Source organism: Wyeomyia smithii, chromosome 2, assembly GCF_029784165.1.
Source record: "Wyeomyia smithii strain HCP4-BCI-WySm-NY-G18 chromosome 2, ASM2978416v1, whole genome shotgun sequence".
In the NCBI taxonomy this organism is placed as follows: domain Eukaryota; kingdom Metazoa; phylum Arthropoda; class Insecta; order Diptera; family Culicidae; genus Wyeomyia; species Wyeomyia smithii.
In genome coordinates this window covers 210,996,427-211,019,839 of record NC_073695.1, presented here as the reverse complement: position 1 = coordinate 211,019,839, position 23,413 = coordinate 210,996,427, and the positions used below count along the sequence as shown (strand labels likewise).

Below are 23,413 nucleotides of genomic sequence, written 5' to 3'. Positions count from 1 at the left end.
CTCGCACAATGGATTGCATTACCAATTTTTGATAGAGTGATAGAAACTTCAAACACATTTGAAGTACATTTAATACTGTATAATCATTCATCACTGCAGACGGTTCTTAGGACCGTCCACATACATACAACCAGTCATCGCACGCTACCAAGGCATCATAACTTTCATACCATTGCGAACAGTTTCCTCGCAGGAAACATTTCGTCGCGGCTATATTAAACAATCGTAATTAGATTACTCACCGGTCTATAATCACAGGATCTGATGGCGTTTCGTTACGATTTCCACAGCTTTTCTTGTCACAGCAACGGCTGAAAAGGAACGGCACACAAGAACAGAGAATACATCGTCAGTTGAATTCAAAACAGGCACAACTCAAAATTTTGCAGTTTTGAGTTATTGATGGCAAACGATGCCAAATACTATGAAGTTTCATCTCACAAAGACCCGTTTCAAAATTCACAATATTTCCAGAAATATAAGTAGATGTGCCTTTATTGCACAAATCTAAAATATCCCTAAAAAGACAGGAATATGAGGTTATAATTCTTATAATTTGCTTATTACATGCACATGATAGACCCAAACAAGTTCAGTAAATATGGGAAATCTTAAACTTGGATTTTTTCACGAAAATGAAAAAAGAAATTTTTGACGCAAATTTTCAAACGCGTTTTACTCGAAACTATGAATTTTGAGTTGTGCCAGTATTGAATTCAACTGACGACATAGGTTAAACCTCCTGCACGACAGCAATAAGGCAAATTTCGTCCGGATTAGATTTCGCCACGACTGACAGCACGGTAGGCGGTGGTTGCGCGTTTTAGCATTCGTTCGGAAATTATCTGATTCAATTTCATGTAGCGGTTAAACTAACGAACCCCGTTCACACTGTCTGGATCATTAACTTATTATTCAGCAGCTTTAATTTCATTATCTAGTCGAATCGCTCCTTGCTATTGATCCTTGGCGTAATCTTGTTTGATTTCTATCCTCCATCGTTTCGCCGTATATGACAATCGATACTCGAAACGACTTGTCGGGTGCTACAATAAAACTGAATTTTATGTTCATTGGCCTTTTATGCTAGATTTGTGTTGTTGCCCCGCTGGCTCCGATTCGGAGAGCCGTTCGACTCTTGGCACCAGCGTCTCGACCAGGGAACCGGAAAAAAGAGTGTGTAAATTGATGTTCTCGGCTTCCTTTTGGGCCTTCAATCCATTCCGGCTCTGCGTCTAAGTTTTTACGGCCACGTATAAGGACAAACAGCCGGCCGTCCGCTTCCTCCCGCTTTCCAGCTTGGTAGCGCGTAGACGCGTAACGGTAGGCCTATTCAGCCCACAAGCACCCGACTGGGACTGAAATAGAGTACGCCGAGTGCTGGCTGGAAGAAGTGACAGAGTCACAACTTCTCGAGTATCGAACCCCTCGTCACACGGTATGGATTCGATTTTTGCTTTTCTCAAGAATATTGCCAGCCAATCGATTCCTCCTACAGCCGGCCTCGTTCGCTCTATTTTTCCGATATCTCCCCAGGGGATTATGGCTCGGGTCTGGCCGAGGGGATGCCTCTTGAGGGAAAAAAGGCGTGCTCTGTTGGGAATTGGAAGATGCACACATATGACGCAAGGTACAAAACAAAAAAAAAATCATATAAATATAGGCACGCACGATTACGCACACAAACGCACTTTGGTATTCATACATAGAAACAGTAGTTTGCACGCACCCAGCCAAGAAAAGCTGTGACGAATCAAACATGATAAAAAAAACTGGATGGCTTTAGAATCCAACTCGTATCCTTGTCTGAAGGTTTTATTGCTTTATGGTTCGCGATTTCTGCAATGGAGCTTTTTACACTGTTAGGCTAATGACATACTGAGGCGTCAAATGAAGCGGAGCAAAAAGCGTCGCAAAAGCGTCAGAGCTACTTCTTCGAACGTCTATATGAAACGCTCAAACCGGTCATACTGGAGCGGCAAAGACGCGTCGATAGAGGCGGCGAAACAGAACGAGTCGTTCAGACTAAATCTTTCATCGCAAGGTGCTTTATATTTGCTTTGTTGTGGTTTGGTAATTGAAAGAAGCAAATAAAATACATTTTCGTTTAGAAAATGTTAAAATGTTTAGAAAATGTTGGTGCAGTAAATCCATGTTCAGACTAAACCTGATATCGCCAGGTAGCAGGTACTTAATATTTGCTTTATTTTGGTCTTAAATTTAAAAAAAGAAAAAAAGCATGATAGAAAATACTATCGGGAAAAATTTTCAGGTCGTCGGGAAAATAGCACTGATATTATTGATTGATATTGTTGAGTTTTGATTTGAATGGCCAGAAATCTAGCATGCTGAACTTCTTTGGTCGCGAAAATGCAAGCCGCTGAGTAACTAGCTGTGCTCACATGGGTTATTCAAATCCTAACAGATATTATAGACTAGTTGAACGTTGCTCGGGGTCAACGGGTTTAAAATTTAGAATAATTTCTTATATTTTTTACTACGTCTGTAGCGCAACTCACTTTAGTAATATTATTTTATTTCATAAAAAATTCGCTATGTTTACTAAAAACGTAATTTACCGTGCTTGAAGAAGCAAAAAATCTTCATTGGACGAATTCATATTTCCTTCAAACCGCTACTGAAATCTAGGAATATGACAACACAACGCATTTGCGACGCTCGCTCCAGTATGTCATAGGAAGCTTCACTCTACGCTTTTGTTTATTCCGCTTCTCAAACGCTCAACGCTTCGCTTCATTTGACGCCTCAGTATGTCAGTAGCCTTAGTGTATCATGTTTCAACGATGCTCTGTTTCACTTGTAGCTAATTTCTTATGTTTACACTTTTTGCATTCACTTTAAACTCGTAGTCAACTTAAACTGATGGTAGAAATTTTAAGTACAGCGAACGGACAATCGGACAGCTCCTGACGGGCTGAGAAAGGAAAAATCAGGCCGACAACGGGCATGCTTCTTTCGCCGACAAACGCAAATCACCATGCTGTCAGTTAGTGGGTTGGCGTTATCAGTTTTCCAGCACTCACCTGCACATCACTTCGTGAGTCAGTAGCACCCTGCACATTTCTGGATTTTTGTCCTGTCCTTCGTAGACGATAGCCTGAAAGGAAATCAAACAAAAAAAACGTAAAGGAGATTGTTGCTGTGTTAGCGTAGTTATCAGAAGTGTACAAATTTAGACTATTTGCAAGCCGTATTACGATTCCCGTTTTAGGACACACATAGTCATATATCAGTTTTTAGAAAAATCACATTTTTCGGTGTAAATACTGAAAAGTTATAACATTGTATTTTGGTCTTTAGAATGACCAATATCATATCCAGTCGAAGTTAAAACGTTTTGGGATGGTTTTCTACGTTTTTTTTTTTCAACTCAATTAAGTCTTTTTTTACGTGGTTCCAAGTAAAAAAAACAACAATTGATTTAAATATACTATTCTCAGTTCACAGAGTTTGTTCCAAGATTGACTTAGTAGAAAGGTATAATAGTAATGTCCACGTGGACATAATATTCAAAAAAAATTGTGAATAAAACAAAGTTGCCTTTAATAAAAATTCTACAAATATTTTTTTTTTTTCAAAGTCGTTGTCAGCTATATTTGAGATAAATTTGGAATCATTTTATTTGTGGCGTCTTCTTTTTTTGGAAAAGTTCTTCAGACGTGTTGAGCAGGTGTAGAGAAATTTCTAGAAATTCGGGTAAAATACAATATATTTCTTTTTTTTTGTTTTCTATCGTTGGCAAAGATGCTTTCATGCTTGTTCTGGCTAATTTGAAATCATTTTAATTAATTTTGTCCAAATTCTTTGGAGTACTCTCAACAACGCTGTGTGTTAAATTTGGAGTCAATTTTGTCTTTAGTCTCATCCATATTCGGAACCACATTTAGCTAAATTTGGAATCAACTTCTATTCTCTAATATTCTATCAACTAATATTCTGTTTATCCTTTTTCCCTCGTCAGAATCACTATAATAATTTTAACCGAATTTAAGATCATTTTCTCTATTTTTTTTTAATGTTTGGATTCCAGGAGCATTCTGAAGAATTTTAAGTTGATTAGGAATACCTAGTCAACTTTATTTATTTTTTAGAAGATTTTTTATGTTATTTTATATTATTAGATGAATTTTTCTTCTCTTTCTAAGCTAAGCAGTATTTTCTGGTATTTTAATTTGCCCTTTTTTTATTTCCATTACTGGTTTTTTATAGCATTCAAAGACAATTTTCCAAAATTTTCAGCTGAATTCGGAATTCATTTCATTCCTCATTTTTTCAAAATTTTCAAGCGTTTTCAGATGTTTTCAGCCACCTCTACGAAAGTTTTTATTCATTTTAAATCAAGTTTGTGTAGTTTTTTCTTGACTTTGGTAATTTTTTTCTGGTTTGTAGTTGCCTTTTTAAGTTATTAGATACTAATTCAATATCATAATTTTAGCAACTTTTTTCTGGTTTCAGAGACGGTTTTTACTCCTTGGAACTATTTAATTTGTAATTAATTTCTGTTACGGCATTTTTGCTGTTTTACGGTTTTTGAGCATTTTGGATAAATTATGATTATGTAATTTTCTGGTCGTTCTATCTTCTAAAATTAGAAGTATGTTTGAAATTATCTTATTTTTATGCTTTTTAAGCCGCGTTAAGAGCCATACGAAGTGTACATGCCACTTGGACACGACCATCACAGATTTTGCTCAAAGTTGGGGGATCTATTGTCTCTTTGAAAAAATCACAATTTGGGTGTCGATTGGAATACCCCCCGCTCTGTAGGACCCCCCGTTTTATTGCAAAGTCACACAATTTTTGTTGAAAGTCTCTATTTTTCTCTTTTTCCTCCAATTCATAGACGTGAAGTGTCTGAAAAATACTGATAGATGATTTTTGAAGAAAATAAACCAAGGAATCTAGAAAAAAAACTTAACTTTTGACCGGAAGTGTTGCCAGATGAATTATTTTTATTTTACATTTTTCGGCAAATGCAGCAATTTTTATTTAAAATTTGATAATTTCATCGTATTCCTTGGAAAATTTTACGTAACAAACAACTATCATCCCAAGATAATATGAGCCAATCTCGAGATATAACATTTTTACGAAAATAGTTGTAAATTTCGTGATTAATTTTTTTACAATTTATAGACGTTAGACATCCGCAAAATAGTAATAGGTGGGTTTTGAAGAAAATAAACCAAGGAATCCAGAAAAAATATTATTTTTGACCGAAAGTGTTGCCAGATAAATTATTTTTGTATTTTAAAACTAATTTTACATTTTTCGGCAAATGCTGCTGATTCAATTTTAAATTTGATGGGTTTATAGTATTTCTCGAAAAATTTTACGTAAGAAACACTGAACACCCCGTGGTAATATGCGCCAACCTCGAGACATAACATTTTTACGAAAAATTATTTACGAAATTTAAAACTATTTTCGTAAAAATGCTATATCTAGAGGATTGGCGATATTAAGATTTTCTTCAAAAACTCTTTCGTTGAGGTGAAATTATTTTCTACAACTTTGCCAAAGACTTCACTTCGATCAAACTAACTATGGCGCTCTTCAAATTTTTACAATTAGCTGTTTGTGAGAGGTAGACTATAAAAAGTACCACTTGACGTAGTTCGACAACTATTGATTTCCCCCTGAATTTCTCTGAGTGCAGAAACGTTGGGACAAATAAAAATAACTTCGTTTTAAATTCTGAGATTTACGACTGCTAAGCCGTAACTCAATTATTTATAATTACCTGTACCCTTCTTACATAAACCGTTTTTACAAATTAGTTGTGATTAAAAAAAAACCCAATAGCACAAAATCTTTACCTCATAGAAACATTTGTACATATTTTCAACCATATCGAAAATGGTAGAATAAAATTATGACAAGAATGGTCAAAATCGTATCAGAGAATTCTCATGATGAACCCTTCCGGAGAAGTTATCTTATCCTAAATCTAATGGAACATGGCAGGTAGCCTTCTGAAAAGTACTGTCTTTCCGTGATATCAAATTTTAAACTAATTCGGCTCTCCCTGCTCTCCGTACGTTCGGTACACAGCCCGACAGTCACTGACGACAGCGCACACATGCAATGCCAAACGGGCTGTTATTTTTCATCTCCTTGTGTCTGCTGGTTCTTCCAAACTGTCACTAATGACAGCCTTCAAAGTGCGATTCGCACAAATTATGACTCACGAGAGTAAGGCCGATGCTGTAATAAAAGCGATACGGTAAGGAACTCGTTTTTTTTTTCTCACGTGGAAAATATATGAAACGGTTTGCTTCGTATTCATTATGATATCGGCCTAAGAAAGAGGAGAAATTTGTCTTCCTGATCGGGGAGCCGGAACTCCGATAGTTACTTGATGTTGATAGAAATAAAACCGAGAATCGAATCTCGCAATTTTGATCAGTAGTCAGAGAAACTAAGCTCTCACAGGGTTCGGCAGTTGAAGTGCTACATTACTTCAACACTCTATATTACGTTGCACACGAAACTGCTTCGGACGACTACATTGACGGTGGAACCAACGTATCTGATCGAAGTTTCTGTCAGATTGTGAAAGATAAACTTGAGGCTAAGTCAGATCTGAAGGCTCAAGACCTTTTGGCGAGGTAGAAAAGAACGGAATTACAAAGTGATGGCGCTGGTGGCAAGGGCCGTGGATGGAAGGTTGGAGAATATCATGTTGACAGAAAAGGCGCTCTGCACGATTTCAACGACAGAGTGCAGAGCCAGAAAGATCACGAACATAAGCCGGCGTGCTAACGGCCACCAGTTGACAGAAACCAGCATCGGTGATGGTCTGGGTCGGAATCACCCAGGATGGCCGGACTCTGCTTGTTTTAGTCTGTGAAACAGTGAAGATCTTCCAATATACATACCAGGAATTAGTTCTGCAGAACGTCGTCGAACATCAGGAATTGAGTTTTCCAACAGGGTTCATCGCCTGCTCACAAAGCGAAGAAACCGCAACTTTAGATTGTGGGACATTTTACAGGATTTATTTCGGGCTCGGAATAACCGGTGAGTTCACTGGTCCTGAACCCTATGGACTGGGGGTCGTCTGAGGTGTGCTGTAGGCCGAAGTCTGCTCTAAAAACATGAAGGTATGGGTAGTGACTTAAGTGACATCTCGTGATAACCTGGAAGAAGAGCACCTGCGTGTATCATGTGATGCGTTCCACGGTCGTTTGTGGCGAGTGGTTAAAGGCGAACAAGTTGAACTTGATCAGAGAGATTTTTTTTCAAGTGAAATTGAATTAATTTGAAGTTATATTATCTGCTGGTTTAAATGTAGCACTTCAATTGCCGGACCCTGTATTTTGTTTGAAAGCAAATCTTTCGCACAAAAAGTATTTTTGCAGGAACTTCCCGAGCCGCTTGTAAATTGTGTTTGAAAATGGGTCTTTTCTTAACATTTATTTGTTAATTAAATCGTTCAAAAACTCTCAACGAAAGATGCAGAACATCGCCATTAGAAAATGTATGACGATGTTGGTAAATACTCGAATCAATTTTCCATGAGATACTAAACTAATCTCCCATGTCATTTAATGATACATTTTCGGACTGGTCCTGGTCAGACAGTCCACAGAGAGCAAGTTGTTGCTGTGTCGTGTAAATAAACGTCTTTATCAACCAAACCCATGAGTTAATAGTGGCGGCTACCATTTTGTTTGCAAACCATTAAAAGCTGCGTCAAACGGCATCAACACTGACTGTGCACTGCTCTTATGTTTGAGTGAGAGAAAAAAACAACAAATTGAGCTATTCAATTAATAGTTGTGTAAATTTTATATTCGCTCAAGCTAATAAATATTGCAACTTAATCGTTGCCACTTTGTATGGTTGGTACTTCATGTGCACCGAGGCGGTGGTCACCCACCGTAGCCGGGGCCGGGTGAGAGCAATTTAATAAAGCTGGCTGCCGTTCCGACAGGCAAAAAATGCATCAGTTATGGGCGGCCGTGTTTCTGTTTCGGTTACAGGCACCTTTAGCAAAAGCCGAGCCTACATCCGAGAGGCCGAAATCCACCGGAAAGCGGCGTCCAGATGAAGCGGCGCATGCATTATGAAGCAGGTAAAATCTCGTCCTTCCGTTTACTCCTCGGAGTGGACTCTGTGCTACCGCGTTTCAGCTGGTGATAGTCGTTTTTAAAAGCACTGACTAAGCCAAATATGTGCTGCATATGAGTGTCCGATTGCGAGGTCACATAGTGCAGTGTAAACCGTTGGGACGCGTAGGGAGGAGGTAGCAATCCGGGTTAAATTCCGGTCGAGAATGGCAGTAAAAAATAGAATAAAAAAAGGAAAACAAAAGCTCATCATAAAATGCTCTCTCTTTTGTTTTGAAACGTTTTTTTTTCTGCTGCCCTAACTGGTTCTGTGTACGTTTTTTTTTTTGGGTGTTCAACCGTTTACCTGTCCATGATAGCTTGAGAGCAGCGATTATGATGTGTGCTTGTGAGTTGCAGCGTCGACTCGTGCCAGACCTGGATGGTCTATCATACGGATCAAATGGTCAGTGGACAGAAGATATGTGTAAATAAAAATAACAGGATCACAACTGGCTTCCAGTCGGTTCACAAAACAAAAAAAATATAGAGAACCAAAAAAAAAAAACGAGAGACGGCTCATCACTGGAAAAGCACGGTGGAGAATCAAAGCGGAAAAAGCGCTATTGGACCGTAATTGCTGGATAAACATTGAATAAATACGGGGGCGCTCTCCGTGTGTAGTGTGTAGGAATGCTATGGATGACTCGAGGACTCCGGCAGTGAACTGATACACGGATATTAATTTATTCAATAGGCTCTTAATTTGCTTTGTGGGCAGCATCCGGAATCGGATGGGGTTACAGAGGATGTTCTTGGTGGATGTCTTTTCAATTTGTCAAATGATTTACACTTCGAAAATGTTCAAATGTTTGAATTTAGGCTATGTATAAATCATAGAATACTGTTTTTTGGATTATTTTTCATTACCTCATTTAGTATGAGTTCATACTCCAAATTGTATATTATTGATACTCACTTGATACAGGTTGAGATTTAAAAAAAAATTATTTTCAATTTATGAATTAAAAAAACTTAAGGCTCAAAGGATAAAACTTTAAATTCATGCTTGGTTTGCAATCTTGTTTTTAGAAATGTTGAATATCAGATCGAACAGAAAAAAATGTTGAATTTTTGGGTCACTAATATTTATTCTACACAACTTCAACTGAGCCAGCAATAATTAACAGTATAAATAAATTTATAAGTAATCACATCATAATTCTCTTAACTTCCGATAGCAAAGCACCACCGGTTTAATCTTCGTGGGATAAACTGGTTACAACTTCCCCCTTCCAATAGTCGGTTATCTCCTCCGCGAGTGCGTCGTGTGTGCTTCTTACCCCTCTCCACTTAGAATTTCTATGGAAATCTGCAACGCCCCGTCGGTTATCGCCACTCCAAAGAGAGAACTACTTAATGGAGGTGGATTAAAATCACCTCTCGCCTGATTTTAAAGCAAAACGATTCAAATCCTACGATAAGCGAAAAACCCGCATTCGCTTCGCGTGAAGAGCCGGCAATTCACTAGAACGGTTCATCCGAAGTTGGGAGTTTTTTTTAAATGCATAAAAAAGAGTATAGAGTAACATTTATGAATGAATAAAAAGCGGATGAACCGCACTACGCTGCGATACTGTGAAGAATCCATTTAGATATGGTCAGCCCGATAAGATTGCAATCAGTCGGGCACAAGTACGCCGTCAGGGTTGCGTCCGATGACTGCTCTATTGCCGGTGTCTCTAACCCTCGATCCGGTCTCGATAAGTAGGCAATTATGCAAGCAACTTATTCCCCCATCAACTGTTTGTATTTCCTCCTCGCAGCCGGTCAGGCAGAGTAGAGCGGCCGAGTATATCGCGCGTGCATTCGAAAAGGGGTGATTCGAATTACAATTTTATTCCGAAAAGGTATCGAATATCCTATTAAAATGCAGTGCGCCTTTTTGATACATCTCACCCGCTGATCGTTGGTGATACAGTTTTCGTCATCGCAGCGCATTCGAAAGGGCGAGCAATCGAGAACCGAGAGGGTAATTTATCATGTGCGTCCTGGACCGGTATCGCGGGTTCCATACGGCACCTTCAAATTAACAATTATTGGTCTCCGGTAGAGGGACTGTGGCAGGCTCAAGTCGTTTGTTGGATTTTCAGCATCATTTATTCCAATTATTACTAATCGAATTGGGCAGTCAATTTGTACGTTGAGCAACTGTTTTTTGCCAAGTAGAGCTAGTGTTAATTCATGTTGATTATATAAAGGGGATTAATAACGACTGTTAGTTCAAAGAGAAACAGGTTGCGCTTTGTCTAATTTTGAAGCTGAATTTTTCTTAGTTTAATACGCCATAAAAACTACTAACAACGTTAGTTTCCAACAAATAATTTGAGCCTCTCAGAAGTTCCTCACTTCATACCTAAAAAATGACATCATCGTCATCAAGGTTAGATCGTAATCCACCAACTGTTACCATTTTCACCCGACGCCGCTCGCCACGATACCTTTATGCGTACCCATACTCGTGCTGTCCGTCCGCCACCCGTGGCATAGACAAAAACGAGCACCCGAAGAAGCCAAGATTAGAGCTCAATTTATTATTCCTCTTCGCACTCATCGTTATCTGTTTTTCCGTTTTTCAGTTTTTCCATCGAATCCCCTCCTGGCAGCGACCGCAGAAGACTGAGCGACTAACTGCCACCGTTAGTGTCCGAAGGGGGTGGAAAGGCATAATTTTGGCAAGATTTTTAAGACCGGTGTTATCCTTCCGGATTTAAGCGAGGATCAACGCCGAGAGCGCTGCGGGTTAATAGATATTGTTACACTCACTCGCGTGTGCGCTTTGTCCTACTATATGCCAGACGGAAAGGTTCTATTACAGCCGAACGAGAAACGAGAGGGTGGTATCGAGTGGGCTTTAGGTTAGGTTAGGGATATCTTAGCCGGCAGGTGGTGCAGCCTGCCGGCTAATGTTCTTCCGGAAAGATGCATGTGCGCTCTAGTAAAGCTCTTATTTGAATTTAATTGATTTACAGATGTTCGGGCGGATTTTGGGTAAGTCGTCGGTAATCTTGTGTTTTCGGCTAGCAATTAGACAGTATGACACCGGAATATAAACATTATTCTTTTGTGCGCGCAACAGCCAGAGGGGTTAGTGGAAACCTAAAACCTTCAGGGGTCTTCTGGGTAGGGATATTTTTTGGCAAGCTGGTATCGAATGGTTCGAGAAATGGTTTTGAGCAAAAGTATACTTCTGTCTGAATTCTATTATGAAAGATATATGCGAAAAACTTTAAAATCTAAAACTACTTTGGGTTCTGGAAATTATCTGATATTGTTAATTCAATTTTGGTTTTCTTCAATATGAAACATACAGACGGAAAATGGATACAAAAAGGTGAATATTAAAATTGCTTTTTACATAAAATTAGTTTGAATTTCAATCAACCCTCTAGTGCCCAATGCCGCCATTTGGCGGGCTTCTGTCAAGCCTCTAAAAAGCATCAATAAATACTTAAAAAGTGTTTATAATGCTTCATAGTGATTTCACCGAAGCCCGTCTAGAAATTAACTTGGGCACTAGAGGGTTAAATTACTTCAATAACGATGATTGATAGTTGAGGAGTAACCTGAATTCGGATAAAATTCAGAAACTAAGACTGGATCAACATAAAAATACAATTAAACTGAAAACATAAAAATTGTTCGTGACAAAACTGAATAAAATGACCTGAAAATCAGACTAGGAATCTTGGATGAAAAAGAATATTTGAATAAAAAAAATTGTGCTGTTCCAAAAAAAAGCTGTATGCGTACAACATAATATTTAAACAAAAAAGTTCAAGTAAGGATTGTCGAAATGCCGCGAATACAACGTGCCCACACATCTTTTGTTTATCGATGCTAAATCGGCGTACAACACAATCGATCGAGACCAACTATGGCAAATTATGCACGATTATGGATTTCCGGACAAACTAAAGCGGTTGGTCAAGTCGGATACGGAGCTCCCTGATTGACACCGAGACTTGTCAATGTTTTGTGGAATGTAGAAAAAACACAAAAAGTAGAGGGTGGTATCCGTAACATGACCGCATGGATGACGTAAAGCTACGTAGATTGGTATTCATCATACCCAGGTCATAAATGTAGTGATTTTGAAATTAAACGTTTTTATTGCTTTAGTCATAGTTCTACTTCGCAACATTTCGTATTCAGAATTGAATTTTGTAATCCTCAAGCTGCACATGCACGATGCAACACACAACAGCGTGATGCACTGATTCGTGGCTGAGAGTTCAACACTCTTGAGATCTGCTTCCATCTGACACGAGAATAATTTGACTGTCTTCCTTGCAAGCCCCAACACAATACAACGTGTTATTTTGTTGCGAGGTTGAGAGGTCCATCGGTCCAGTTTCACTGTATGCAACACGAAATGAGTAAATGTTTAGTACGTTCGTATCGTAAAAATCATTTTCTGTCTTGCGAAACAGGGGAAATGACAGAACTTGAAAAAAGGCGGGCCCACTTACAGCATAGTTCTAAAGCTGCCAATGCACGTACGATTCTACACTATACCTTTTTGTTCTAAACTCTAGACGCGAGCTGGTGGTTGGTTTAATGCAGCGAAACAAATCCAAGAATAAATGATTTTCAACTCAATTGAAAACAGGAAAAAACGCATATTTTCTTCTTAAACCAATCTGCTAATCCATGGAATGGATTCTTCTTAGTTCACTTTAGATTCCTCATAAAGTATAATCCTCAAAAACTCACTTAAAAGCACTAAATTTGATATTCTCGAGAACTCATTTAATTCAATCACCCACCTCAGAAAACAAAATCCGCGCATTGTTCTATACGGCTACAACGGGACTCGTTCAACAGCCAACCAAAATTTTTTCATCACTAGCGAACCACTTCTTATTTATCACTTACTACACTAAGAATACTTGAATCTTTGAAATGTTCACCACAAATTTCCTAAAACAAGCTTGAATTAGCAGAAATATATGAGATGAATTTCTACAATTCCTAAATTTCAACTGTATGTATTTTCATCTGTTTTCACTGCGTTGAAGAAAATCAAAAGTTGCCGAATCAGTTTCCATTAATAAGAAAAAATCATACTGAAAATGTTGAATTATTCCGACATAACTGACATAAATCGACAGCACTGCAATGGTTACCTAGGTTACCAGTTTTGCACGTATACAACTACAGCGGATATCTAGGTAACCTAGTACGACGGGAATTTTATGAAAAACCACAATTGCAAAGTTGACGTAAAACTACATAAGGTTGTTTTTTAAGTTACTTATATAAAATATTTTTATGTTTTACTGCAAAAGTGGAGTTGAAATGCTTCCGAATTTTAATTTGTACATATAAATACAGCATCACTGAACAAGAATAGAACAAACACTATGCGGCGCATACAAGTTTCAACAGTCAGAGTGCATGTAGGTTGAAATAACATTTCACTTTCAATTCTAGCGCAAAACGAGAAAATATTAAACCTTTACTTAATTTGTTTGGTTGTTCTAAAAAGGACAGTTTGTTGTTCAAATTAAAAACAGTCATAATGATGATCGTAGCTCTGTGCTACCCCGACAGCGGGAGTTATGGTGAATTTGCGCATGACGAAGGCATCGAATCTTCTGTTTAATAAGATGGGTGAAAGCATATTCCGTTTTAAAAATCTTGTAAACATGTGATTCAAATAATATTACCAAATCTCAAAGAGGCACTCTGATAAAAAAGTGGAAGACTGTTTTCCCACTGAAAACTAGACAGTGCCGGCTAATGCACCTATCGTTGATGTTGCTACTGCTACTGGTACCTGCTGCCAGAGCTGCTATCCACTGCCGCTGTTGCTATTCTCTGCCGCTACTGCTGTTACCCGCTAGCTAGGACCACCCTAGTTACAATCCACTAGTAAAATAATTGGTTTAAGCATAGACAGGTTTCTATATAACCCAAAGAGAGCATTCCCGATTAACTATATACATAATCCTACCGACCTTCTTAGGGAAATCAAGTATTGAACGACCAATCATATCAATCAAAGTCTGCGTTTTAACAAGGCTTGACTACTTTCAACAGTACAGTGTTTGCATAATTATGGCTTGACAATTTTCAAGGCTCGACTATGCGTTTTTGTGTCCAATGGAAGCAGATAGCAGAGGATGCCATAGTCAGTTCCGCAACATTTTACTGGTGTTGCATATTGCTAAAGGAAAAAAAATCTGTTCATCCTGAGAAATGGAAATAAAGTCGAATTTACAACCGTCTTTGTAAAGATGATCTAACAATTGAAATGAAGTGTAATAAACGAACGAAAAAATATTAACTCTTCAATCAAGTATTTAATTTGTCCTCAAAAGGACAATTTGTTCTTGATACTAATCGCATTGCGATGCTCTCTAGGATAGTGGGAATAAGGCATTTTTCTTATAACACAATGAAAAGCTGTTTTCACACTGAAAATTTGACGGTGGACAGACTTTGATTGCTAGTATCCGAAAACGTTTGTCTGATGTTGAAATACGGCAGTTTTTTTGTTAGAGGAAGTGCAGCCGCTACCGCACAAATGAAGCTTCTTTCTAGGGAAAGTACCGCTGCACTTAACGCTAACACTGTTGCCACTATCGCTGCGCTACTGCTAATCGCAACTACTTAATTGGAACCATTCTAGTCTCCACCTACTAGTAAAATGATTGGTTTGAGCAGAGACAGGCTTGCATTCGCTTGCAGGAAAGCAAATGTTTCTGTTCTTCTCTAACGCAGTTTACATATCATGATATATCAAGAGGCAAATGGAAGCTTTGAGTCATCAACATTTGCATACTGTATGATGAAAAAACAAATATATCTGTCAGCTCTTATAGTATTGATGTAGAACTACGTCTTTCTGAAACTGCGACTGCATAGGCTCACATCTTTTAAGTTCTTATTGAAGCTTTTTAAAGGTTCCACTGAAGACCGTCTGAAGGCGGCACTGGGCACTAGAGGGTTAAAATTGAGACTTTGAGATAGGACAGAATCAATTTACAAGCTAAACAAAGTTAAATAATGTGAAAATCAGATTATAAAACTGGATGAAATAGAATGTTCTGAAACAAAATATATGAAGCAAGTTTGTAAAACCCTATCAATATTTTTCGAACCAACAGAATATCATTTTCCTTATAAGATTATATCCGGCAATGCTTGGTAGGTTTACAGTAACCTGAAGACGTGATTTTGTGTTTCAAAATGGCATCTGTGCCGTTTTCCGGCCTTTAAGCATTATCCGTATTGGGCCATTTTAGGCTGTATTCTAGTGACCGGAAGTCGCCATCTTGGATTTCAAAATGGCGTCCGCGGTCCATTTCTGCCCTTTCGGTGCTCCAATATTTAAAAATTTTAGAGTATTTTCCAGAATCCTGAAGACTTGGATTTTAAAAAGGCATCTGGAGTCGATTTCCAGTCTCTGAGTGTCATCCCGGTTTCGGAAATATTCGTATTGGGAAATACTCGTATGGTATTTGACCATGTGACTCTCCAGCTGGTCTCGAGGTACGATGCTGGCCTAACAAGCCAGTCGTAGGTTCGAGTCCTGATTCGGGAGAGACTGTTAGTGTCAGTAGGATCGTAGCGCTAGCCCCGCAACTGTCCTGTACGCTTGAAGGTTGGCTGTGAAGTCTGTGAATAGCAAACAGAAGATCAAGTTCCGAATCGGAACGTAGCACCAAGGCTTTGCTTTGCTATTTGAACATGTAAGGCCATTTTTGAGAAACCAATTAAGATTTCAAAATGTCGCATGCAATCAAATTCCGGCTTTTGGACATCATCCCGGCACTGAAAATTATTATATTGAATGATATGAGGCGGCATCCATGAATTATGTAAAGCGTATTGGAGGTGGGAGATACCCTCGATCGTTACGAATTGTTGCATATTGTTACATCAGCGTTACGTAGCAAAAACCAACTCGCTTACCTCTCCGGGGAAGTCGTACACCAAATATTTGTATAAAGAGTAGAGTAAAACGTTCTAAATCAACTCACTTTTGAAAACTGCGCAAATGTCTGTGTCTGCCATAAACCCACGCGATTTTGGCTAATTTCTATGAACTTGCTATAATCGTCGATGGATGACACATTTGATTTTTGAGATGTTGATAGAGAGCAGAGTCGACGCAGGTTATTCTGTAACCTTGAGAAGGAAAATCTACCGCCTGCAGATGAAATTGTGCATGATTTTAAAAATAAACATAAAAACTATCAAATATTTTTCGTGTAATTGGAATCTCTGCGAAATATACAACAGCGATCATGGAGGTATTTAGAAGCTGCAGAAAAGTGAGATCGCACTAGAATTTCATCCTTGAAACGAGTAATCACACTCCGATGAAATAATTCACGCGCATCGTTCACGGTCATGCAATCAAATCTGCTGAAAATCCGAAACAAATGATATTCACCGTTCCTTTGGTAAAACGAAAATGACGTTAATAACGTGACGCTTCCTATCGTTATTATACTGCTATCATCAAGACTTTGGACTGATGAAGACTCCGATTAAAAGCGGTGGACAACTTGCTCTCGGTAATTATAATTAACGAAAATATGGAGCCGGTATTTCATGATTCATATAATCTAATGTTTTCAGACCGTTTGAATATCTCGTTTTGAACAAAATAAATAACTTGTTACTAAAGAAATGAACTCAACAACATAAGTTACATAGCAATCCAAATTTTACCGATATGGGGGAGGGTCTTTTAAGCGTTACGTAATTTTTTATGGGTGGGGGGATGGTAGTTTTGTTACGTTTTTCACATAGAGGGTGGGGAAGTGGATCAAAAATGTTTTTCTTGCCTTACGTAATTAATACACGTCGCTATACTGCCGGTAACCGCAAGTCAGTCCCATCTGTAATTTTGTCGATTTTGAGTTAGCATCGGATTTTGGCCTATCTTTGAGTGTATTTTCAGATGCACCGATAAAAATAGTGGTTTGTTCGACAAAAGTGGAAATCAATACCAAGTCGAATAGTCCCATTATGAAAAGTAACCGCAAATCAGTCCCAGAGGAAAAATAACCGGAGGTCAGTCCCAATTCGAAAAAAAAACATGCATAATAGGTATAATAAAATGGATGGGAAGTGGAGAAGAGAAGTTTGATATGACCGTTTATATAAAAATAAGTTATCTAGTAACAATTGACAATTAATGGGATTATTTTTTAGTTTGAATTGGTGATGAATTTCAATGCAGCAATTTCCTGCTAGTACGAATTCAAGACCATTTTTTCATGGTTCGCTTCTTCGTGGATCTATCCATTAAATCGTCAGTACCGAAAAACTTCCATCAGAATCCAGGGAATCGTTTCAAGATATCTTCAAAGGTGATGCTCGAACCTCAAACGGATTTTGATCATCTTGACATTTGTTGTCGGATGAACCACCTGCATAAGCAGTTCACCGCTTATTGATATTCCAAATTCTATTTTGAGTTCATGAAATATACAAAAATTATGTATGAAAATTAGAAGAATAATAGTATATTAATATACAAATAACAACTTAAATGCAATCAATCATTAAGTAGTATATAACATTAAGTAGTAATTAAATACCATATCAAAAGAGTATCTTAAAATATCTAAAGCATGAGATACAAAGTTATTGAAAGAGGATAATTATTTTTCAAATCGCAGAAAAATCTTTGTACCCAAAAGGCGACGAATTTATAATCAAGTGCCTTCTCTGTATTTTAAATGTTTTTGTCTGCACTGACAAAGTTTTGTAACTTGTAACTTTTCTTAAATATAAAATATTAAATAATTAAACAGCAATTATATAAGTCTGAAAAATGAGATGTAATTAAATAGATGGTACATTCGAATAGATTTTCAATGCAAATGTCCTTCAACTTAATCTCAAATCGAAACTGCGAATCACATGATCATTACGAGAAGTAACTCAAACAGTATAGAGTTACAATCTAATCGGCGACACCCCGGCACGCGCCTCTAGAAGAAAGCCACATTCATCATAAAAATATAAGCATATCTCTGCTCAAAAGCCGGCAAAAGACACACGAGCACACTTATCGTAAATGCTAAACAAATAAAGCAACACAGAAGAAAAAAACGTGAATAGAGTATTACAAATCCCAACACCCACCCAACATATGTACAGCAATTACCATACGCATCGTATGCTGCACCGCACTGCACTGCACAGCGCCCTCGCGTACCTCCGCGTACCGGACGGCCGAACGACGTGGTCATAAATTTCCCAGCCCCCGTCGATCCGATTAGTGCTATTTAAATGATTATTTCCTCTCAGCCTGTCCAACAATCGCGGCCAGCGCAACGTAACGCCCCCTTATTTGTTAGCGCACCGAAAGAGCGTCGTCGGCAGCCGAAAGCGATTGTGTAAATTTTAATCATTTTCCTTCGGTTTCTAGCTTGCAATAGTAGTATAGGTACCTACTTTTGATTATCGATGCCACGCGACCGGCGCCGGTGCACGTGGCGGTGGCTCGCACCCCCTGTAACCACGTGTTGGCAGTAGAGACAGAGGGGGGCAGGCGCTCTAAGCAAACAAGCACAATTAATAATTTTGATTTCTTTATTTTCCTGGAAATCGGATACCGCACCGGATTTTTAGGGCTGGCGCTGGGAAGGAAGTTATTTCGGGCAATTGGATTCGGTTTTTCGGGTTTTTGGATTGTGTCTGTGGTGTGTTTACAAACTGCCAAATGGTTTGTTTGCGATGGTTGCAGCGTTGCAATCGAGCGATAAGACAACTCCAGTGGAAGAATGTGCAAATAACCTCCCAAATGTTCACATTTTTTATTTTCTATTTCACTGCAGTGGACTACACGGAAAGGCTGCACGGATAAAAATGCTTAACCCGCATGTCACTGTCTATAAACATAAACACTGTAATCCACACCGAGGATACCTGAAACGGGACGGAGCAAAGCCTCCAATTGCAACGATTGCAATATACGCCTTTTAGACAATAAATAAATTTTTATGAATTATTTGAAACTTGTTTGTTCAAACTAGGGATGCTTATGTGGCTTAATAGTGTATGCTCTCACTGTAAATGTGAATAATCGCAACTTTCAATTGCAATTAGAGCATCTGTACCGTGCTTTTCACGGTGGAACTTTTTTTATTTTTTTTTGCATCCCTCGAAAGACATATTCATTCAATCAATCTAATTGCAGAGCTTCGCTCCGTCGAAACAGCGCCGAACTCGAGCTGCTTGTCAAAAAAAAAATTACAGGCGGGTTGTGTGCAAAGCCACGACCGCAAGGATGAAGTAGAATACTTTTACAAGAAAGAAAACCCGGCTGATTGCGTGTCAGTCATTTTTTAATTTGTTGTTCAATTCAATATCGAATAAGATACCGTTCACATCTTGGCGATATCACTGACAGTGAGAATAAATTATTCCTTGTGATAAAATAAACAGTGAAAAGCTGATTTAACACTCAAAACTAGACAGCTCATGTGTTGTCAAAATGTGTCAACTTTACATTGAATGCATTTACTAGTACCCGCTATCGCACAGAGACTGCATTTCACAAAGTGCCTCACTGCATCAGCTGCTATAGATGCTAAACCCGCTGCAACTGCTACGCTATCCGTAGCCATGCCAATGTTTTGGCCGCTATACGCCGCTATTGGTATCCACTGTCCCTGCATCAGCTGGCCCAGCTGCTATCGATGCTGATATCAGCTGCAACTAGTGCACTATTCTTTGCTATGCAGTGGCCGCTATCCGCCTGGTATCCACTGCACTGCTGCTGTTGTCGCAGTCTAGAATTATAATGAGCCGCTTCGGGGGAAACAGGCTCTTATATAGGAATGAAAAACCTATCTATTGTAGTAGGAAATCATCGATTGTTGTCGGATTTCAATAAACAACAATCGATAACTATCGATAACCATTTCAGTTGATATCCTTACTCTTATACAGACAAATAGCAAATTTAAAATGGCACGGTCTATGATTCTGTCGCCCGTGCTTGGGAAGCAATCATATTAACGACTAATCAGATCAGTCAAATTTCGCGTTTCAACAAGGATTGACCATTCTCAATAATGTAGTTGCTTGTCATGATTTGGACTTGATAGTTTTTGAATTTTGATTATGCGAAAAATTAATTTTTATGCTGATAATGAAAGCTTTTCGGATGTTGTGCTCATGACTGAAACCGGTTCCAAATTTCTTGAAACTGTAAATTGATTTAAGAGAGAATATTAACTCTTCAATTAGGTTTTTATTTCATCCTGAAAAGGACAATTTGTTGTTTTATTCAATGTTTGATAATATGCCGACCACATCTTTGCGTTATCACTGGCAGTGCGAATAAAGTATTTCTTCGGGGAAATAAACACTTTAAAATTTTCCAGAATGTTCTTTTCATTGGATTCATTTGCTAGTGTGCCTGCTATCGCTCAGAGACAGCATTTCACTGAAATGCCACACTGCATCAGCTGGCCCAGCTTATATAGATGCTGAGACTAACGTCAACCGCTGCGCTATCCCCGTTGCCACAGTAGTGGACGATTCCGTTGCCATTGGTATCCGCTGCCCTGCATCACCTGGTCCTGCTATCGATGCTGAGACGCGCTCCGCTATCCGTTGCCATACCACAGGACAGGGAGGACTGCTCCTGTTGCTGTCTAGAATTATAATGAGCGACTTCGAGTGAAACAGGCTCTTATATAGGCCAAATTGCACATTTTAAATGGCAAGGTCTATGATTCTGTCGACCGTGCTTGGGAAGCAATCATATAACGACCAATCAGAGGTCGAATTTTCCGTTTTGACAAGGCTTGACTATGTTCAATAGTACAATAGTTTGAATAATAAAATTACAATTATCTTATTCTGGGAAGAATCTTAGAAGATTTTCCAATCTATTGCTGCAAGAACGAAGGAAATCCATCGAATACTAACCGATTTATTAGCATTTGAAATTGGACATATTTTTCACTTTTTTCGGTTTTAGATTTTCATTTTACATCCCTATGTAGACGAACTTCCTGAGAGAAGTATTCTACTTCAAAAAACTGATCATATTCTGTCTCTCGTACTCGTGCTACTCAGTTATCCTGGAGAACAGGTCCGGAGGAGTTTGGCGTAAAATGGATTCATGTAATCGTGCAAGCCGTGATTTGATAGGGCTTCGCTAATTCTCAATTTTCGATTGTATGGTAAACAAAAAAAAGTAAATCATTGTATCCAGATTTTCAGTTAACCCCAATGCACTCAGGCCGTTCAGCGGAACCAGCGAGAATCGCTTTTCCCCAGGAGGCGGATTTGAAATGTAAACAAAACGGATATCTTCACCGCGTGCTGCCCGGTGCCACCGTCGCCGTTACTCTCCACGCCACGGGAAGTTGGGTAAAATTTTTAACACACCAAAGCTGTTCCCTTCGGGGGCTCGAACGTGAATGGATCGTTACACTTTTTTCACCGGCTTTTCATGACTGAACACACATTCGAGAGCATCGGGAACGGTGAGAACAATCGGGCAGTTTCAGCAAATTGTTGTGAAAGCGTTGTGATTTGTGAACGATCCGATAACGTTGTGTCAATTTGCATATGGGTTTCGATTTGGATTAGAAGCCGGTAAGGTTAGTACGTAAATTAATGGGTTCAAACTCTGATTCGTAACTTTTATGAAGTATTTAAATATTTGATTGGGTTTGAGCCCGAAAGTTACAAAAAAAGTCGGTGGTCAGCATAGCATTGTTACTATTATGCTCTAGAGTTGAGCTTGAGTTTTTAAAACGAAGGAAGAGCACTGAAAAGCTGTTTCGATATGATTCTAAGTTATGAAAGATTTCAAAATTTAGAATCATTTCTTATATTTCACTGTTGGTCGGTATACATTACATCTAAGCCGGAATAAATGCCAGAAACATTATTTCGAGTAAATGGCATTCGAAATTCAATTACCCCGTATGTATTTTTTGTCATAACATCATTATGCACTGTTCGAACGATTTCGTTTGGATTACACTTGTCGACAGAAGTGAAAAAAAAGTTGTCCTAAAGCTCAAAATCATTGCGCTAAAAAGAATATAGCTTTTTAATTTAATAATATATAATATAGTATATAAGAATTTTGAAGATCATAGCGTATGCAGAAGTGCGTCAAAGTGCCATACAGAAAGTGCTTGCCGCGTTCGTCTCTACGTTGGCCGAAATTCACAGAAATGTTTAAATAGCTATAATCTTTCATTTTTTCCAGTTTGAGCTCTAGGGCAAAATCTGTGTTTACCAGTGTTAATAATTTCCCTTAAAGGCCCCTCATAATCAATTAAAAGTAAATGTGCGCTTGGTTCGGTTTGGTCGCATCTCGACTTTTACCAATTTGGATTTCAAAATAGCATCTGGGGTCGATTTCCAACTTATGGACATCATCCCAATTGTAACTAGCGGGCCGGTAGAGCCAGCAATGCTGAGACTCCCTTTTACACCGCCTCAGGGTCGGCTCTCGTGTGTTGGTCAAATTAAACACTTGAACTTCGTCTCAAACAACTCTTTTATTTCGTCTGTCACTCCCACTTCCTTAATCTCTATTTCCTACCTCGTCTCTTCACTTTCTTAGCATTTTCTGGGGCCCCTTTTCCGACGTCTGCTTACGTTCTCCTTTCTAGCTTGCCACTGTCTAAAGTCCGTTGCCACTCACCAGTTAATAATAAGGGACTTATTAGCTTATATATAAATATCTTTCACAGCGAAAACAACTGCTCTCACACTGGTGAGCATATCGACGCACGTGCTTGAGCGAATCGTGTGTATCTGAGGAGCTTGCAAAAAATACCGTGATAGAATATGAAGTATCTTTCCTGAAAGATGATTAATTGAGGTAAGATTTCTCACCCTAAAGGACATTTTGCACAATAACTACACAACAGAGTTTTTTTTTACAGTGAGTCTCTTGAGCATATATCAAATGAGGAGAGTATCTGGGTATAAAAGTAGATTACGTTTGCTTTGCATCTTGAAACTGAAAAAAAAAATCCTTGCGACACTCCGCATCACATTCTTCTATCAGAAAATTAAGGATGTCTATGTTTTATTATCTCCGCAGTGCGCACTGCGTTGCTTTTGTAAATTCTCTCTAGAGTGACTGACCACTCTTGTTTCGCTCGGCTGTGGTGTGGGCAGCAAGTGAGTTTATTATTTCTGCACCAGAAGAACAGCACAAAGCAGAAGAAAGAAGTGTGGTGCAAGGAACAACTACAGCAGTTCCTATGGGCTGAAGATGTCATTTTGTGCTATTAGTGTTTTTTTTTAATTATGACTAATTT

General features: G+C 38.6%; 1 protein-coding gene across 10 annotated transcripts in view; it reads right to left on the bottom strand.

Annotated features, from left to right (window-relative positions):
• LOC129723111 (transcription factor collier) overlaps positions 1–23,413 on the bottom strand; it is a 148,134-nt gene that overhangs the window by 76,073 nt on the left and 48,648 nt on the right. For all 10 annotated transcript variants that reach the window (XM_055677081.1, XM_055677082.1, XM_055677085.1 and 7 more), the window contains exons 5-6: positions 3,045–3,118; positions 243–311 (exon numbers count right to left, since the gene is read on the bottom strand). In XM_055677081.1, coding sequence (XP_055533056.1) covers positions 243–311; positions 3,045–3,118 — 143 coding nt within the window. The remainder of the gene's footprint in view (positions 1–242; positions 312–3,044; positions 3,119–23,413) is intronic.